This window comes from Seriola aureovittata, chromosome 8 (genome assembly GCF_021018895.1).
Source record: "Seriola aureovittata isolate HTS-2021-v1 ecotype China chromosome 8, ASM2101889v1, whole genome shotgun sequence".
In the NCBI taxonomy this organism is placed as follows: domain Eukaryota; kingdom Metazoa; phylum Chordata; class Actinopteri; order Carangiformes; family Carangidae; genus Seriola; species Seriola aureovittata.
In genome coordinates this window covers 23,129,110-23,148,406 of record NC_079371.1, presented here as the reverse complement: position 1 = coordinate 23,148,406, position 19,297 = coordinate 23,129,110, and the positions used below count along the sequence as shown (strand labels likewise).

Genomic DNA, 19,297 nt, shown 5'->3' with positions numbered 1-19,297 from the left:
CAAAACTGGCTGACGAAGATATGACTTTAATATTAAATACACATGAATAGTTAGAATTGTTCTTTTTATTAAAAACAAAAAGTTGCTGACAACAATATCAAAAATCACATAAAACCTGTTTTTGGCTAAAAGAGGACCAAGGGTGGAAGATGGTAGAAATGTTTCTAATGTGGCTTCAAACTGTTCTACTGCCACTAATGTACATCCGTAGTGAAGCTGCACAGTGAAGGACCTGCACTCTGTCATTTCATCATGTACAAAATGTTTCTCTACCAAACCACCAGCCTTTTCACCGTCTTGTCCTCGTCTACATTATGAACACAATCACAGTTCATACATTTATACGTATGTACAGTAATAAGAGAAAGGAATGAAAAGACAGGAGAGGAGGAGTCTCTGTTTGGATAAGATCCAAGCTGGTGCCCTCAGCTACAGATATTCACTTGTAGAAATCCAAATCTGTGTCAAAAAAGTTGAAGTTGACATGAATGTGCCCCACTCCTACAACAGTGTTTGACATGTCAGAGCTGTAAGGCACATGAATAATGCTGTGGTAAAAAAAAAAATGGAAATGGAAAAAAAAACTGCCACATTCTGTCAGATTCACAGTGACTGTAAAATAAGAAAAGCGGTGAAGTGAAACGACAACAGGAATCATTTGTACGTCTGAGACTGTCTAAAAACTGTGCACATGCATTTAAACATCTGTACTGGCTCATGTGTGTCTAATGTATCTGTGCACGCCCTTGAAAAGCTTCTCACTTTAGCCTGTGTCTTGTAAGATGGAATAAATCAAGAACCTCCTCACGACTTCTCCATGACACCTGGTGATAACTGTGGCTGTGGTTTCAGTCATCTTCACGTAGACATCGTTCTGTCACTGCAATTAAATCCCAGGCGTTGACAGAACGGATGTTCAATTTTCTTTTTTGGGACAAACTTGTTGCTGCTTTTAACAAAAATTCAGCTGACCTAAATGCTTAAATGTTGCAGATAACATTTTCCTCTTTCAAAAGCTAAATACAACTCAGTGCTAAGAACATGGACAAGATTACATGAGGAAAAGAAAAAGATTTTAAAAAATGCTATTACCAAAATTTCCATATTTGACTTTGAAAAGAAAAGGTTAGTTTTCAGAACATGAAGGCGCATCTGATCCTGTAACACAGCTGATATACTGTATATACATGTGTTTCAGTATCCAGCATTATGAAAATATATGTAATTTGGGCTGACAGTATATACAAGACTCAGGTGCCAACATCATGTCTATACTACTGAGGTATGGTGGTGGAGCAGCCATGACGTCAGTGTGGAAAGGTGGATTGACTGAAACTAGTTGAGAGTTAACGGAGAGCTTGAGGGTCTTTTCTGTCCTTCCTGAAAGTGTTTTTTGTGATCTGCAGTGATGACTGGAGAGCACCGCCGATGCAAACAGGAGGCTGTGAGGAAAAGCTCCACTTCTCTCTTTCCCATAGGTCAAATTTCTACATCGCTCTCTTTGTCGTTGTCGTGGTCACCGTCATAAAACTCATTGGATGCCTCTGGCCTGAGGAAGTCGACATTATTATATACGCGGTTAGGTACAGGAAGATTGTAATGTAGTCAAATATTTTATTGCAGGTGTTCGCATTCGTTTCAGCCCCATGCAGGCAAACTGACCTGGTGTAGTTTTCCTCGGCCCCCCTCTCATCAGGGTCGGGCTCGTCGTTGCGTTCGTAGCTGAGCATGTCGGAGGGGACGTCATGGATCTGGACGCTGGGTGCGTGGTTCAACATCTTCAAGTTCTCAAACACCGTCTGACGGATCTGCTCCAAGTACTGCACCGACAGACACACGATCATAAGGACGGCACAGTGGAGGCAAAACAAACATCAATCAACCATAAACACCTGGAGGACCACAATAAAGACTTACAGGCGGTGTTACAGCAGCCTGAATATAAACAATCCAAGTCAGTACAACTCTCAGGTCTTGCAGACGAACAATTAAAAAAACAGGCACTACTTTTAAAGTGTGACGATGTTTTACCTGTCTGGAGTTCTGGTTTTCTATCCTGGTGCTGACGTCAGGATGCAGCGTGAAGTCTGGAGCAAAGTACTCAAAATACTCTGGAGGGAGCAGGAAGGAGGAGGATGGAAAAAATTCAGGAAGGAAAACATATTTCCATTGACCTCTCATTGATCATATCGAAAACAATGTCCTCAGATTTAAAGAGGCCAAATCAACTAACAACAACTAACCCACAACTACATTTACACAACTTCCAACAGATGGCGCTAAAGTTTGAAAATGCTCAATATGTACTGGAGCACTGATACTGGAGCCATTGTGCTATTTTGGTTTTGTCAGACAACACATTACACAAGACACAACATTAAGACATAGAGGTGTGGCATTAATACAAAATCATGACAATTGAAAGGTTGATATTTAGTACAGTTAGGTACAACTCACCGCTGTAAGGCAGCTCATCGCTGATGGGTTCATCCACTAACAGAGACGTCTCATAGGTCCTTCAACACAAAAGCAGAGGAATTATTTTCAGCAGCAAAGCAAAAGCCTACGTCCTGACCGGACCTCAAATGCACCTATGGGTTGTTCATGTCACACAGTTCATTCTGGGTTCTGTGTATCAGACGTACCAGCAGCGAGCCACGTTCCTCACTGTGTATCCTCCTCCTCCCAGGACCAACAGAGGAATCTTAAAGCTCTTTACAAACTCCACACACTCACTGCGCAACACAAACCAAAGCATACGCACAAGAATACACACACAGGGATTAAAAAATACCTACCGTTATTACCCCGCCCATGTAAACATGAGCTAACTGGAATGTACTCACAATGTGCATATGGTACACATCATCTAAAGTATGAAAAAATGTTTCTATCATATGCTGTTAATAAGATAAAGACACTTCTCACCCATGTCCTCGTATACTGAGGTTGAAGCAGCCCAGTCTGTCACAGCCCAGAGAATCTGCTCCACACTGCAAAGAGAATGGAAATGTGTCATATGCTACAAAACAGTTTTACTGCATCTGGTCCTGATCCTGAACCTGAAGTGTGTGTAATTTTCTGTGACACACACAGAGTAAATGATCACAGACTGACCTGTAGAACAATGCAGGTCGGCTGGTAGAAATCCACCACCTGCTTAATAACCGGCTGGAACAGCTGCCTGTAGCCTGAAACACACACAAACACACACATGTTCATACTCCGACCAACTGACAGAGCAGTCAACACAATAATATCGCAGGTTTATGTGTTGTGTTATTACATTTCAATAATGTGATTTTTGCAGGAAGTGAACTCACTCTGGTCATCGATGCCATCTCTGAGAGGAACATTGAGGCAGTAGTACCGGCCGCTCTCTGCCCCAACCTCATACATGTCACCTACAGAAAACACAAACTGCATTAATACACACTCGTCTTTTTTCAGTAACAGAAAACCATTAGTACACGACTTTCCAGTGCTTACTCTAACTGAAGAAAACATTTGCTCAATGCTTAAAGCAGGTCTTACCTGTCCCTGGAAAAAAGTAGTTCCCATATTTGTGGAAAGACACAGTCATGACGCGGTCGGTCAAGTAAAAGGCTTCCTGGACACCGTCACCATGGTGAATGTCTATGTCAATGTACAGTACCCTAGGGTGGTATCTGTAACACACACACAGAAATACACAGAGAGTGAGAGTTGAAAAGAGATAAACAGGTGCAGGAACCATAAAAGGAGATGGAGAAATGGAGAAATGTGTTTTTACTTCAGCAGCTCCAGTATACTGATGACGATGTCATTGACGTAGCAAAACCCAGACGCCTGCAAACACAGCAAACTCGTCTTTTAATATTCAAAGAGAAACTCACAGCTAAATATAAAGAGATGGCAGAGAAAACTGACACTAATTTATAAGACTTCGTTCTAACCTCAAATTTTTTGGCATGATGCAAACCTCCTGCCCAGTTGATGGCAATGTCACAGATCTGGAAAAGACAGAGCAGAATCATCATCAATTGCAGGTCACAAAATCCCCATAACTGTACTCCTAACCAGTCTCCCATGGCTGCAGCCATGTTGTTGCTGTTTCAGTCCAACAAGGAAGTGTTCACAATGTCTGAGGGTAAGATGACCAGTGATTTAGATATCGTCTGCTACACACATGTTTATCTTTAACTACCAGCTGCTTCACAGCAGTTTCACTGCTGGACAGGAAGTTGAGATGGCTGCAACTGAAATAATAACAAAACTCCACTAAATCAGTGCTTGTGAGAGAGGACCTGCTTAAATGGCACAGACTGTTGATTTTCACTGCAGCAGAACTGACTTTCTTTGTGTTGTACGGAATGTGTTACCTTGTGGTTGAGCTGTGTAGCTCCCTGTAAAGAGGCTCCTGTGTATCTTGAACAGAACTCAAAAAGACCTGGAAACACAGGGCTGAAACACAGACACAAAATATTTTCTTAAAAGTTTAGTCAGTCCTCTAACAGTGACAGTAAACTAGGCTTTTAGATGGAGAATTCATGCACAAACACTGCTAAATGGCACTAAGACAGAGGAGTAATAAGACCAATGACTTGGCTTAAATAAAGTAAATATCCTCAGACAGAGGAAATGAGACACCCTGAGTCTGATAATAACTATGAAACCATGTCATAAATATTTCACATTTTTAGGCAAAAACATCAAACTATTTCTTTGATAAACAGTAACACTCACCAGTCATCTCCCACATTAAATGTGTTGAGGCTCTTTGTGAAGCCCTGCATGTTGTTGGGGCTGACCTTCTGCAGGAAGTCTATGTAGTCTTCAGAGTGGAACCGACACATGTCATGCTGAGATGCTTTGTATGGCTTGAACACCTGACAAGAAAAAAAAACAAAAAAGAGTTTATACACTTAATCATAGTATAGAGTTACCAACTGCAGGAAAAGCATCAGTAGGGTCTGAATCTACAGCACCATGTATTTCTATTGCTCACCATCATTTTCTTGTAGAGTCCATAGTGCAACACCAGACTGTGTGTCAGAGACAAACGGTGAGGCTTCATGGGGTGGCCAGCACCTGACAGAGACAGTTTCCACATTACAGTACTGTTATTTCATGAATGCATTAATAGTGTATTAGACTGACGTTAATAAATGCTCACTACTGATGTATGTCTTCTGAATTTCATAACCGTCACTACGTTAGTCACTATGACTAACAGGATTTCCCAAAACTCAAATACACGAAATATCTATAACTGGCTGAAAATAGTGTGAAGTAGTGCATATTCTTCCTTCCCTTAAAGACAAAAATTCTGATCAAGTAAACCTGCAAAAACAGCACAAATCTTGTCATGTGTACATTCTGGTTACAATCAGCTTCAGCTCTAATGCTGTGAGTAGTTCTATCTCATGAGCATCTAACTGCACTTTAAACCATGCACAAGGCATAATATGCACTGAGTACAAATAGGCTGACAGCGAACTCAGTTTTTATATCGTAATAAATGTCAATACAGACAACAGGTAACTTAACGTTAGCTAGTCGAGCAAGCCAGGTACTTTGGAATTTGCACAAACAAGTAGTATTGAATATAAAAGTGTGCTACGTCGAAAACTGCACAACAACCTCGTAATGCACAGTGAGAGCGTGGAACAGTAAGAATTAAATGTAAAATAAAACACAACCCTGAGGTTGTTAGCATGTAGCTAGCTTCTCATTAGCACCATTCCCATTGTAGGCCTGTTCGCTACGACAACCAAACTCACCGTAATGAAAGTTGCCCACGTCTGGGTCATAAAAATAAGATGTTCTGTTGGTCATTCTTTTACAAATATCCTCTGGCTTTTCCCCCCGTAAAACTGTGACTGTTGCAGCAGCTAAAGAACCCGCATTTTCCTTTCAATTAGCAGATAGCCGCCATGGTAAACACCGAGCCCACCGCGTCATCAGATCGCGACACCACTGACGGATAGGGGAGGATGAGGAGATAATCTGATACCATACGGTAATAAATTATAAATGAATAAATAAATGTAAGAATTATATCGTCAAATGAATGGTAAAATAAGTAAAACAGATAAAATATGTTAAAAAATATTCAAATCAATAAAGCTACAAACATATATAACAGAGCCATATGGTGTGACCATTAATAAAAGAATATTGAAAGACGTAGTCTAACAAAAATGCATTAAATATGTCAAGTCTGTGAAGAAATCATGTACTGTTTATTTCAGTATATGACAACATGTTGATATAATAGCAATTCAAAAACAGACTGTAACTGATCAACCAGTGAACAACTGGGGACAACCCTTTTTGAACAACACTAATTTATTTATTGATTTAAATCCTTATAATTTTGTAAATTAAAAAAAGATAATAATTATGTGCAGTTATGTGTCTCTGTCAAATCATCCAAAGTCCCATAATTTGATAATAATGAGGTGATTCTGGTGCACATTCATAAAAGTAAAACAAAATAGACTCAGCTGAGTTTTCTTACTGTAATATACGGACACACCCTCAATGGGTCTGGATACTAAAATTATTTTTCATTTACCCATACTAAATGTTTTCACTGCTATCCAGATGCTGGAAAAACAAACTGTGTGTGTTTATCTGTGACTGACAGCAACAAAAATCCAATACAGGTGAAAATCTGATTTTTGTTGGGAGTGTCCAGTCACAGACTGAAATTCAGATCATGTTTACCTTTGAGCTATTATCAAAGGATTACTGTGTTTAACAGGTGTTTCTGACAGCATCAACCAGTGTCAAGCAGAAGAACATGTCTCTGCAGTTGCACTTACAGTAACATGAGCATGAATTCAGTACAGCACCAAAGAGTTAGTTAGTTACCTGTGGAGCTGTATTTATTTTGAACACTGGTTCATTAAAATACTTGTGATCAAGAACTTTCTGGAGATTTTCCAGATCATAAAATGATAGAAACCAGACTGTACACACATGGCAGTGAAGGTGAGGTGAAGAGGGTTCAACACAAAGCAGATATGTTACCCTACTTCCACTGGATTTAACACATAGGCAATAAAAGCCTTTAAACACACACACAGGCACACTTAGTGTAGTGTTTAGTTTCTCACCAAGGAGGTTAAATGTCTTTCAAAGATGCTCCAAGTTAAGCTTCATGTGTGTGTGTGTGTGTGTGTGCGTGTGTGTGTGCATGCGTGTGTGTGTGTGTGTGTGTGTGTGTGCATGTGTGTGTGTGTGTGTGTGTGTGTGCGTGCGTCTGTGTGTTTGTATGAGATGGCAAGACCAGATGTGCCCAAGAGGTCTACCAATACATCCTTACATAGACAGCGTTATGTCCACCTGCAGTGTGTGTGTGTGTGTGTGTGTGTGTGTGTGTGTGTGTGTGTGTAAAATGTGTGTTTACAGTGTGTGACAGCTAAACTCTTGAGGGAATTTACTTTGATTTATTGGAACACTTGATGAAACGCTGCTATCTGCATTTCCTGTGCACACATACAGACTTACTAACATTTAGGGCTGTAACTAATGATTATTTTCATTATCTATTATTTTCTCAGTTATTTTTCCAATTGATCGATTAATCTTGAGTCCGTAAAATTTCAGGAAATTGTGTACATCATAATTTCACGTAACCAAGGTGACGTCTTATTTCTTATTTTATTAAATGAACAGTCAAATTCATTCACAGTGAAATAAAACACTAAGAGGGTGTGATCATTTATGTCTGGTTATTGTATCTATAAGCTTTTTTCCAAGAAGTTTTATTATATCATGATATATACTGTATATAGGCTCATATTGATATTGTGAAGTTTCATATACTGTGAGGATTTATTTCCATATCATCACTCCTGCTGTCAGACTTTGGTTGCATGAAGATCTCAATTATGGTATTTTATTGGTAGGCATTGCCTCGCCTTCTCTCTACAGAATGTGTGTTGGCTTGTTGGCTGTTTCGCTCTGGAATGCCTGAATGTACATTTGACTTTCTCTCTCCTGTTTCTTTGCTTCCTCTCTCTTTCTCTCGCTGACTCTTCTCCATGTGTCTCTGCCTGCAGCTAAATGGCAGCGTTTCTCTGGATTAAATGGCTTATGTATTATGTATTGCTGATGTTACAGGTTACAGTAGGTTCAACACAGGTGAGCATGAGGCATGCATCATGTGAATAAGAGTCTGTGAGTGAGTGAGTGTGTGTTTGTGTGTGTGTGTGTGTGTGTATGTGTCGGAGCGATAAGATCTGAATCTGGAATTCCCCTCATTTAGGCCTAATGTATCCTCTTCCCCCCTTTGAGGTGTAATGAGGGTCGATCAGTCATCAAGTCATGTTTGGGTCCATCTGTTGTTTTGGGACATACTGTCACAACTCCAGCCGTGACTCTAGTTTTGCCTTGTGTTTCCTCAGTGAACCTCAGCTCTTCACCCACTCACAGCCTAAATGTTCTGCCACCCTCCACGCTCTCCCCACCGCCTTCTTCCTCATCGTGTCTCCTCGTCTGCTCATGGTTGTGCCTCAGCCCTGCAGCCATCTGCTTGTGCAGAAATAGGCAAGATTTACTCTATGGAGACCTCTTGATCCACAACAGTCACCTTTGTCTCAATATGAGTGACTTCAATAGTGTGTAACTCTGCATCAAACGTTGCCTGTTATGACCTCTGAAGTGATAAAATAAATAACAATTTCATTCACTTCCCAAAATCTTTTTTGCTAGCACAACTCATTTTCTGTTGCTCATATTAGTAAACTATAATTACTGTTAAAAAAACACATGAAGGACAAAAGTATAACCTACAGCCTGAGACTGACTGTGTGGACATTCACAAACCTTGTCTTGCAGAATTTAAACTTTAAAAACAGTGAAGCATATTTGATGGAGAGCACTGTCAAGGTCTACATTTGCATAGCGATGAGATGAGTGTGTCTGTGTGTGTGTGTGTATGTGTGTGTGTGTGTGTGTGTGTGTGTGTGTGTGTGTGTGTGTGTGTGTGTGTGTGTGTGTGTGTGTGTATGTGTGTGTGTTTGTATGTGTGTGTGTGTGTGTGTGTGTGTGTGTGCATGGGCTTCATCCTTAGATCGCTTATTTTGGCCCCAGGGTCCAAATCTGCTCTGTCAAGCATCTGTCTCTGCCTGTTTGTAGAAACACACACTCTCTCCCTTTCACACACACACACACACACACACACATGGACATGTGCCCTCTCTATCTCATTCCTGTATGTTATTGCCATGGCAATATATATACAATATACAGAAGTCTAAGGTATTATCAATTACAAACCCAAAAAACATGGTGATGTCTGACACCCACACACAAACGCTCACACACACACAAACGCGCGCGCACACACACACACACACACACACACACACACACACACACACATACATACATACACAAACCAAGTGTTTCCTCGCTGTCAAAGTTGTGATTATTGATCACTTGTATTTCCTGAAATGTTAGTCAGCACTGGGGAAAGAAAAAACAATCAAGGGAAAGTGCTTTGCAACACTCTTCCTCTTCTTTCACTACATAAACCATATACTGTAACAAAACATGACAAAATTGGCAAGTATTTAAATTAGCAATAAACAGGCTACGTTCAGGTTCACATACATAGGTTCTGGATGCAACAATCCTAAAATGAAAATGGCTGTGTAAATAGTGGTAGTAGTATAGTATAGTCTGTTTTTACATTTTCCCATAAAGACAACAAAACAGCATGACATATTTCAAAACCCAGTATGTATCAGGGTCGACGACGGGCTTCATGATAATGGACAAGAAGTGTGTATACTGTAGCTGTTGGCACCTTCGTGTCACAGGTGTGATGCTTGAGTATTTCATACATAAACCATGGAGCATTTATACACAACGGTGCAATAAACACATTTGTTTATAATTTCAAAACTCAAACTCAGGTCTCAGAAGCCAAAATGACAAAAAGACCAAAATACAGAAGAAAATAAAATAAATAAAACTGGGTTAGTAAGTATGTAGTATGGAATTGGGACACAGCTTGGTGCAATATAATCAACTGAGCCATGTGTTTTTGTCAGTGAGTCCAGGTAGCGGACTGATCCAGACCAGACTGACCTAACTTTTTAAATCCAGCTGCCAATCCAGCTGAGAGACTCTGAGTTTCAATACTTTCTCTCCTGGCTTCAGGCAGTTGTTGGACAGCGTGAGTTTTTTGTAAATACTTATAATTTATACTTGTCTTTTATCTATTGTTTCCCACTATTTTCGGTTTAAAGATTTAGGTGCATTTTTCTTATGCTGGGTTTCTCAGGAAGGTATGTTCACTATGATTAGGAAAGAGTTGGATAAATGTGAATCTATATTTTCCTTTGGGCAGGTATTTCAAGTGTCAGGAGCATGAGCCAGGAGCATACCCCTGCAGGTTATACACAGATACCCAGCAGTCCTTGCACGGCTGTCCTTGCTGTTCCACTGACTTCACTTGGCTGCAGTTTGGGAGCAGCTCAGCAGCCTGCGTCTCCTCCCTGAGGTTTTCATTATCTATGACCTCACCTGCTGCATGACAGATGTGCAGAGCAAGAATAAGAATATGTGATCACAAATGACAGATATAAAGCAAAGATCCATTTCCACTGCCTTGAAGAAGAAACATTACATCCATCAGAAGCAGAGCAACAGAGGCTTGAAGATGGGTTGTTGTTGGGTGTGTCCCGGCAGGCGTAGCCACTTTCTCGATTGTGAAGAAGCCAAGAAAGGTGAAAAGAGGCAAAGAAGAGGGTGTAAATGCACTGAATGAAAAGCTTGTTTGTACATCAGGTTCTGTTTGTTTACGTTAATCTCGGTATGACACTCATCAATCTCACCAATACAGATACTGAATGCCTCAGTGGTAGCCAAGTGTGCAAAGCTTTGCCCAGTGCTGCTGCTGTCAGCAGATGATGAATGATTTGGTCCTGGGTGCTGCAGCAGAGGGGAGCACTTCATAGTGGTTTTGATCAATAAACGCAGTTACACTTCATCAGTATATCCATTGGTGTTCATTTGGGAGGTATGTCTGGCTTGAATGTTAGAACAGGTGTGTTTGTGTTGCAGCTAATATGTTGGCATCTTCAAACAGGCCCATCCCGTCACTGAACCTGCAGCGGGATGGAAATATAACACTTTCAGAAGGGACAACAATAAGCTCTGGCCATCAAGAATCCAAAGTCATCCACTCAGCAGGTGAGTGAAAAGATATATTTTTCATACAAGTTTGGACCTCAGGGTGTCATAGTAAGATAACCTGGGCTCCCTGTGTCAGAGAGCAGCCAACCTGCTGGTCTGCCATACCATACGCCACTAACAGAGTGAGTGGGCAGGGTTTTTGAGAGGAAAACAGAGGTTTGAAACAGAACTAGTCACTGACAAAAATGAATAAATGAGGTGTGCCTTATTAAGAGGATCAGATACTATTTGTTAGGGTAAAATCAATAAAAAAAATAGTTAAATATGAAGATTGTGTAGCTAAATCAGTATTTCAGCATATTGAAAGTAACTTGCAAAAACCACAGAAAAACCACAACAAAAAGATTATCCTGCGCCTTTAGGGCTAATAAAGATACAGTGAGTAACCCTAACCCTAACCCAGTGATTCATGACTATCATATGAGCTGTAGATCATCTTTTATTGTCCATTATCCTCACAAAGTTCCCTCCAAATGCTAACCAGTTCCACAAGTCCATGTTGTCAATGCGCCAAGCTCCTCTTAGAATCTATTATTGTTATTCCCTCAACGCCCCTTTTCCTGCACGTTCCATTTAATGCTTAGCAACAGCAATTTACTACCATAACATGGCAACAGGCAGTATATGATTTGGAGAGTCAGGCTAAACGTGGCTATTTGTACATTTTCTCTGCCGCTAAACATGGTTTCTTGCCTGGAGCGGGTGGTGGTGATTGTCACTTGACAACAGCTTCGGCCATTGTTGCAGTTACAAGAGGGTTATAATACGCCCTCTGAGCAGCGCTACATCTTCAGGGCAGATTGGAGGCTACAGTGAGTCGCTATCGGAAAGTGATGAGACGTCCGGGCCTGGCTAGTTAGCATGCTAACTTCAGTAGAAGAAAAGACGTGAAAGAAACAAGAGTTAATATTGGTGTTACTTTCCACCTCTGGAGACAGCTCTCGATGAGTAAAGGAATGAAGTTTGGTGCTGAACTCACAACGTTTCTCCTAAATAGCTGTGACACGGCTGATTGCTCAAACACAAAACTGACTAAAGTTTACGATTAGTTCATGAAGTTTTCTCACCATTCTCTGTGGATAGTACTCCAAGTCCTCCAACTTAAACGACCACATAGATCACTTGTCTCTACCCTCGGGTACGACCCACAGGAGCGGACCATTGGCAGCTGTAGTGACCTCAGGGAGCTGCTCACATGGCTGTAGACTCTTAGTCTTGTGACATTTTCTATTCTACAGATTCAGTGTCTGGTGACCCTTTCTTGGAAAACAGTAATCTCTGAACAGGACGTGGTTCTTTTTTAGTGTCTGGAATTAATAGAAATAAAACCCTGGAAAGTTGAAACGGGCAGAGATACGAGGGAGTATCCTCTCCCAGGGATATTTTATTTGCTTGGAAAAAATGCAAGAAAACTAAACCATTATGCTGCTGACCCAGTATATAGAACAGTTCCAGCTATCCCAGTAATAGTAAATCATTCAGTGGCGATAAAAACCCACATCATACTGTAACAGTCTGTCCTACACACAGATTCATACATTAAGTGATAGATACAGTAAATGAGCTGTGAAATCCTGACAGTTGCCATACAAAACAAATGCCAAAAAATGTTTTACAGCTGTGTATGAGGTAATTTGGCATTGTTGGAGATGTAGAGTAAGACAGAAGTGATTTAAAGCTGTTTAATAAAGCGGAGTATCAGAGGGTTGATTGGCTGGAAGCTCTGACAAACTGTCCTGTTCACACTACAGACAGGTTCTGTTCAATGACACTGTTAAAGAGAGGTAGTTTTCTCAATTATTTAAACGATCTGTGATATGAAGCCTTCAAATGGCAGCAGAGGTCAAGGGTTTGGGGATAAAATGATAGCTTGGCTCAGTGTTAGACCCCTCAGAAAAAGACTTCTCGTGTGTCTTAAGTATTCACTCAGTTTTCTCACCATAGTCTAGTCTGTTTAGATTTTGCACCATAAAACCAAACACTAAGCCCATTGCCTGTAGCACTGCAGGAGCTGAGAACTATAACATTTGACAGGCTGGCCTTACGTTAAATCTTTGCTATGCAAGAACTACACCTGGCTTATCAAGTGAAACCAGAAGAGGTTGAAAGAGAGGTGAATGTTGTGACCCTTGAGGCTGTAAAAAAAACAGTCAGTGTCAACCCGTGTCAGGTTTTAATACTGAGAAAAGGAGATGACAGATCAACACTGACAGACTTCAGTACCAGGAAACATTCGAAACAGCAGTGTGGATCTTGAATTGTGGACTGTGAACACTGAAATAGGCTTTTATTTGATTCTATGGAGTGATTAATATGATAGGAGCATATCCAACACAAACTCCTAATACCATGCGCATGAGTAACATCAAGCTTTATGAAGCACAGTGAAACCTGTTGTAGCAAGCAGGGCTGAATAGTTTTTGGAAGTCTTCACAAATCCAAAGAAACCTGACTGTCATTTCCCTCAGGAGATTTTTATGAAAAAAACATTGTGATCGCAACACTTTACCTTCACGTAATTGCTTGTGAACTGTGAATTATGCACATATTTCATGATATTAAATCAGCATTCAAACAAAGCTGTTTATCTCTCCATGTCGGTTCTCCCTGAATAAGAACTCTACCCTGACTCTACAGGATCAAACAGATACAGTATGTTGGATAAGTGCCATCTAATTAGATGCTGATAAAATAGATCTTTTCATTGTGATGGATGTGTGTTATGGTAAACTCTGTTTGATGATGATAATCACACCTTGATGGATAATTTAGATGTTATTCAGTTGTCAAAATTACACATTTCTTTATAAAAGGTCAGAAAGGTTTTAACCTGTATAAGTTCAGAGACTGATCTAACTATAAGATAGGCACATGGGCGGATTGATTTTACAGCTGACTCATGTAATTAGCCTTTGCAATCAGTAATAATGAGGCTATTTGCTCGCACGCTGCACATTTCAAGGACTTGTTTGGCCGTGACTTGATTTTCACAAAAGCACTCGAGACAACAAACTGTGCATTTCAATTTCAAGTGTCACCTCCAAACAGCAGGTGGTGATACAAATGCATTGGTTTTTAGACAAAAAACATCGCAATTCAAGGTCTCCGTCCTACCTTTCAACTGCATCTGGTGATATCATCAACTGGTAGCCATGAACAGCTGCAAAAAGACTGAGGCCATTCACATCTGGAACCAGAAACAGAGGTTTCAAACTTCGCCATGTACCACTATCTATTCACATGTGACCAACGTTCCATATTTAGGTCATGTGATGACAACTAAGAAACTCCATGCACTGAGGAAGATCACAAGATGTGATTGAGAGCTCCAGAAAAACTATAAATTCAAGAATGAACTTTTGTTCTCACTGTTATTCTTGATAAGCCGGAGAAATACAGCAGCACTGATGTCTAAAGCCTCCACTGAAGTTTGGAGAATCTTTTCATAAAACTAAACTACAATACTTCTGAAAGCCACATGTCTTTAAACTTGGGGGATTTATACAATCCCCTCATACTCTTCTTCCCAAAGGAAAGAAAAAATAGGATTAATAATGTAGACCCAAATCCACATTGTCAGATCCAGACAGTTCTAGATGATTAATTCTGAGTGTGCAGTAATCTAAGTTTCTCTGTTCTTTGTTTTGGTAGCTGGTCTAGGCAATGCATGCATGTTAGTGTAAACACACAGTGACCTCCCACATGTGAGATGACACAGTGCAGTATGCGGTGTTTAGGTGAGAGCCATCTTCCAGAGTTTTTTCCACTAAAGAAACAGCTTTTTCAATTAAAAAGGCCTCCGACAAAGAGAGAGATAGGAACAGTGCAGTTTGTTCTTCAATGGGTTACTGGCGGGGAAGATACACAAACATGCAAAAACACTCATGCACATGTTGTTCACTGTTCACTTACTTTAAACTGCATTTTAACTTTGACACTAAAGAAGATTTTACTTGAAAACTTTCCTCTTTTAAAGATATAGCTGTATTTTTTTCCTGAAAAGTAGAAACTTGAGCTGATGAAAACACAAAATAATGCAACACACTGCAAATGGAGAGCATTATGGTTTTATGGTCCATCAGTTGATGGATTCTTGGCCCTCTGAAGGAGTGGGTGAAGGAGCGAAGACAGGAAGTGCATGACAACAGCTTGAGAGAAATAGATGAGAGACATACAGGTGCTTTAGTTTCTTCTGTATCTGCTCTCATCACTACTGACAAATCAACACAGCTGGCCTGGAGAAGCCAAGAAAGTACTGGGAACACAGGGAACATGAGAGGTAACATAAAGAACTAAAAAACAGAGAGAAAGAAGAGGAGGAAACCCCTGAGAACACAAACATGAAGCCATGTATCACAGAAACCTGGAATTACATATGTTAGACTTGCTGCCATGGATGACCCAGCTTTGTTATTATTAATAATCATAATGAAATATATATATCAGCAAGTGTCTGTTATTTGGATCCAAGCTGTTGATACTGATTCTAGTGTCAATGTGTGTAAAGTTTCTTCACAGATTATTTCCAGCAACACAGTCCCACCACATTTACTCACTGCCATTTGAACAGCTCCCAGTTTATCATGGTAGTGATGTTGTTTCGTGCATCACTGTGTTTCTTTGTACATGTGGATGTTACAAGAAACGTTAGTTTATTCTGTTTTAAGGGTACATTTTTAATATCTTGCCTGGGAGCACAGACGATCAACAAAATCAGCCTTCTAAGCTCATTCTGGCTCATTTACAGTTTATAGCCATTCAAGTGGCATGAGTCTAGATGGTCAGTCAGTCAGTCAGTCAGTCAGTCAGTCTGTCTGTCTGTCTGTCTGTTCACCACTTTGATCAAGACTTAAATTTCTCAACAACTATAAGATGGATTGACATGATATTTGGAAGAGATGATTCCCAGAAGATGAATCTAAGGGCTTAATGCTTAAATGCTTACGTTCTTAAATTTCTCAGTAGCCTAACTTTGAGCCCTTATCATTTCAAGCACTGGCATCATGAGGTCAAAATTTCATTTCCTCCTGTAATTTGGTTTATGACCAAATACATGCAGAGACATTCGCCTTAGCTGCACTTAGTGTTTGGTGCTATGTAGCAAATTTTAGCCTGTGAACATACTAAGCCCCACGGATTGCCAAGAAGGTGAACATGCTTAGCACCTCTTAGCATAGTCACTGTGGACATGTTAGCATGCTGATATGTTAGCTCAAAGCACAGCGGCGCCAAAGTACAGCCTCACAGCCACACAGCCGCTATAGCATGACTGTAGACTGACCTTGATGAAACTTGTCCCCATGGATTACCTGAGTCATTACACAACCAGGTCCTCATAACCCTGTTTACGTTTCTAGTGTCCCTCAATATATGTCATTCATGTAACAGCACGCAATGTCGTCCTCGTGTCTTTTTAGGATATTTCGACCCTTAATGAGAGAAGCAGAAAAGTTAAGAAACAACACCAGCTGAGTCAACACATCAGTTGAGCTACAGTCAGCAAGTGTCTAATCCACCAGCAAATATCTGGAATGGAGCCTCTCCTCCACTAAAGCCACTACAAATAATCTGATGGGTCCTTTCAGAGGGGATATGCTTTGAAATCTGCTTCTTGGCTCACAGGACTATACAGTAATATAGGGTAAAGAAACAAAGAGAAAGAGCAGGCAGTTTATAGAAATATTGAGTCTGGGGGATAAAGTAGAGACGGTGGGTGTATAATAGAGAACTTCAGATCTTGAGAGATTAAGAGAACGAGAAAGCAGCAGTGAGAGATTTAAAAGTAATGACTAGGACTGAAGGAGATAACCAGAACGCCGTACAAAGGTGAAGACAGAATAATATACAGTAACTGCACCCTGAACTTTCTGCTGAGGGTCACAATAAACAAAGAGAGTAAATGAAAACCTTCACTAAGGCAGATAACACTAACAGGAATGAGGAAATAATTATATGTTGATGTTTTTTTTGCTTTGCGAATACCATTCTTAAGGCATCACAATATTGTGCAACGGTGAATCAATCATCAATCATCAATCATATTTAACACGTCTGGTTGTAGATTGTGGATTCTTCAGTTTAACACTGGAGAGGTTAAGACAGAAAACTGCTGGAAAAATTCAGAGAAACATTGTAATCGCGGTTATACATAGGGTGTAAACGTCGACCTCTTGTTGGCTGGTGAACAGATGGATAAGACAACATGAAATAATGATGTCTCACAAGGATCTGAAGTAGTTCCAATAGTTCATCCGTCTAATCCAAGCAGCATTTAGTCTGATCTGTTTGATGTTTTAACCAGGTTGCTAAGGGACTCAACATTGTTCTGCAATTTGGCACATGAACCACCAACAGAGAGAGAGCAGGAGATTTTAATCTCTAAGATGGATGAGCTAGAAATGCTTATGTACATCAGTGTGCAAACAGTGCTCCAAAATGCACACACACACACACACACACACACACACACGTATTCTTACACATGAAAAAAAACATTACAAGGAGGAAGAAAAGACGCCTGTTAAAACAGGATGCAAAGTTTTGTTATTCCTTACAGGGACCCACTTGTATGTGTGTGCATTTGTGTTTTTGTGTATGCAGGTGTGTGTTAGAAAAAGAAGGTGGCACAAGAATGCCAGCGAGACTTGGCCCATGGGGCTGGCAGCAGTCACTGTCATCACTGTGATAAGCTGATGACTGAGGTTTGTTTTTGAGTGTGTGTGTGTGTGCGTGTGTGTGTGTGTGTGTGTGTGTGTGTGTGTGAAAAGTACAGTGAGAGGTGCTGAGTGATGTAAAAGTTCAGTTGTCTCTGGTTTGAGACAAGAGGATTAGAAAAGAATGAATGAATGAATGAACGCAGTGAATCTGGCAAATATCTGATGAAACATGTCATCTAATTTACAGCTACTTCATTTCTTTTCACCTAAACATTTTGAGCTTTCTTCTGTCCTGTAATGTTTGTCAAACACATCTTGATGCACAAGAGAAAAGTTTGATTTAAAGGAGCTATTTGTAGGTTTTAACCAACATTAGCATTTACTTGGGTCGTCACCCCTCCTGTATATTACGGGATACATCCTCTGTTTTAAAATAAAAGGCTGCAGCCATTGAATCAATACTGGACGCAATTTGTCCCGTATTTTTGAACACGCCGTTTCCTCAAAGTGCTGTGAAAAATGTAATGTCAAGATAAACCAAACCAGTTATAGCCTACAAGTGGGTTGGAGAAGTTTATCAGTAGAGCAGGGTATATTTGACCTTCAGTGGCACTGTCCTGACAAAAACTCAAGTATGGCTAAAAGAAAAAAAAACCTGCTGTGAATAGCAACACTGTCAAGTGGAAACATTAATCGCATAAACCAAAATATAAATCATATAAAAAACCAAAACCAAAGTATAAATAAGTATAAGACATGTGGTTGGATGGGATTGGCAAGAGTTTAGTGATAAACTGATGGATCACCTGAAATAACTGACACACTTAAGTTGTTCTTTGGAGGCTTGCTTCTTTTCTTAATCATTATCCAGGCATTACATCTTAATTACCTGGGTTTGGCTTTAAGATTAGAGTTAGAAAAGGAAAAGATTATTTTTCAAAACTATTTATTAACTAAGAATAAAGATGTTTGTCCTTTAGTATGGAGGTGGAACTGGGAAGAAAGACCCAAGAGTAAACATAAAAACTGCTACAGGTGTATCAACAGGCTTTTGCTAAATGTTTTACATGCTTTAGCTTGTACACCACACACAGTGGCTGCATCTCTTTCTTCCCCGATAGATATAAACTAAAGTGAAATGAGAGGAGGAGCACTTTAACAAAGGGGCTCTGTTACACAAGCCTGTTCATATAGATTTGTTTAGAGTTCCACTTGGGCAACAAATGAGCAGGTCAGTGACTTAAGTGTTTCCAAATGGGACCAACAAAGCTAAACATGTTACACAGTCAAAATGCACAAGATGTCTAAGACCCATGTTTAGCTCACACATGCCACCAGTCATGTTATGAAAAAGCCCAGGCTTTACATCTCTACATGACAAAAAGTCATATAAACTTGTATGTCAACACAGCCAGAGTATGGTGCCACGGTGTTTCACCACTGCA

The 19,297-nt window shown here is 40.2% G+C and overlaps 1 protein-coding gene across 1 annotated transcript; it reads right to left on the bottom strand.

Moving 5' to 3' along the window:
• Positions 1–45: 45 nt before the first annotated feature.
• Positions 46–5,935, bottom strand: hdac3 (histone deacetylase 3). The gene is made up of 15 exons (XM_056382756.1): positions 5,763–5,935; positions 4,988–5,070; positions 4,726–4,868; positions 4,362–4,443; positions 3,936–3,992; positions 3,773–3,828; positions 3,535–3,668; positions 3,324–3,404; positions 3,118–3,191; positions 2,929–2,993; positions 2,646–2,735; positions 2,458–2,516; positions 2,032–2,111; positions 1,663–1,820; positions 46–1,549 (listed from the first exon to the last, which is right to left on the bottom strand). The coding sequence occupies exons 1-15, from the start codon at positions 5,815–5,817 to the stop codon at positions 1,480–1,482; spliced, it is 1,287 nt and encodes a 428-aa protein (XP_056238731.1). The 5' UTR covers positions 5,818–5,935; the 3' UTR covers positions 46–1,479.
• Positions 5,936–19,297: the final 13,362 nt, after the last annotated feature.

What these genes read in the sequence shown, in the direction of transcription:
- hdac3 (XM_056382756.1), bottom strand. Translation starts at nt 5,817, where the DNA reads ATGACCAACAGAACATCTTATTTTTATGACCCAGACGTGGGCAACTTT. An exon ending in CGTGGGCAACTTTCATTACG is followed by an intron (nt 5,071 to 5,762) that starts GTGAGTTTGGTT and finishes TGTCTCTGTCAG; the next exon opens with GTGCTGGCCACCCCATGAAG. An exon ending in AGGAACGTGGCTCGCTGCTG is followed by an intron (nt 2,517 to 2,645) that starts GTACGTCTGATA and finishes TTTGTGTTGAAG; the next exon opens with GACCTATGAGACGTCTCTGT.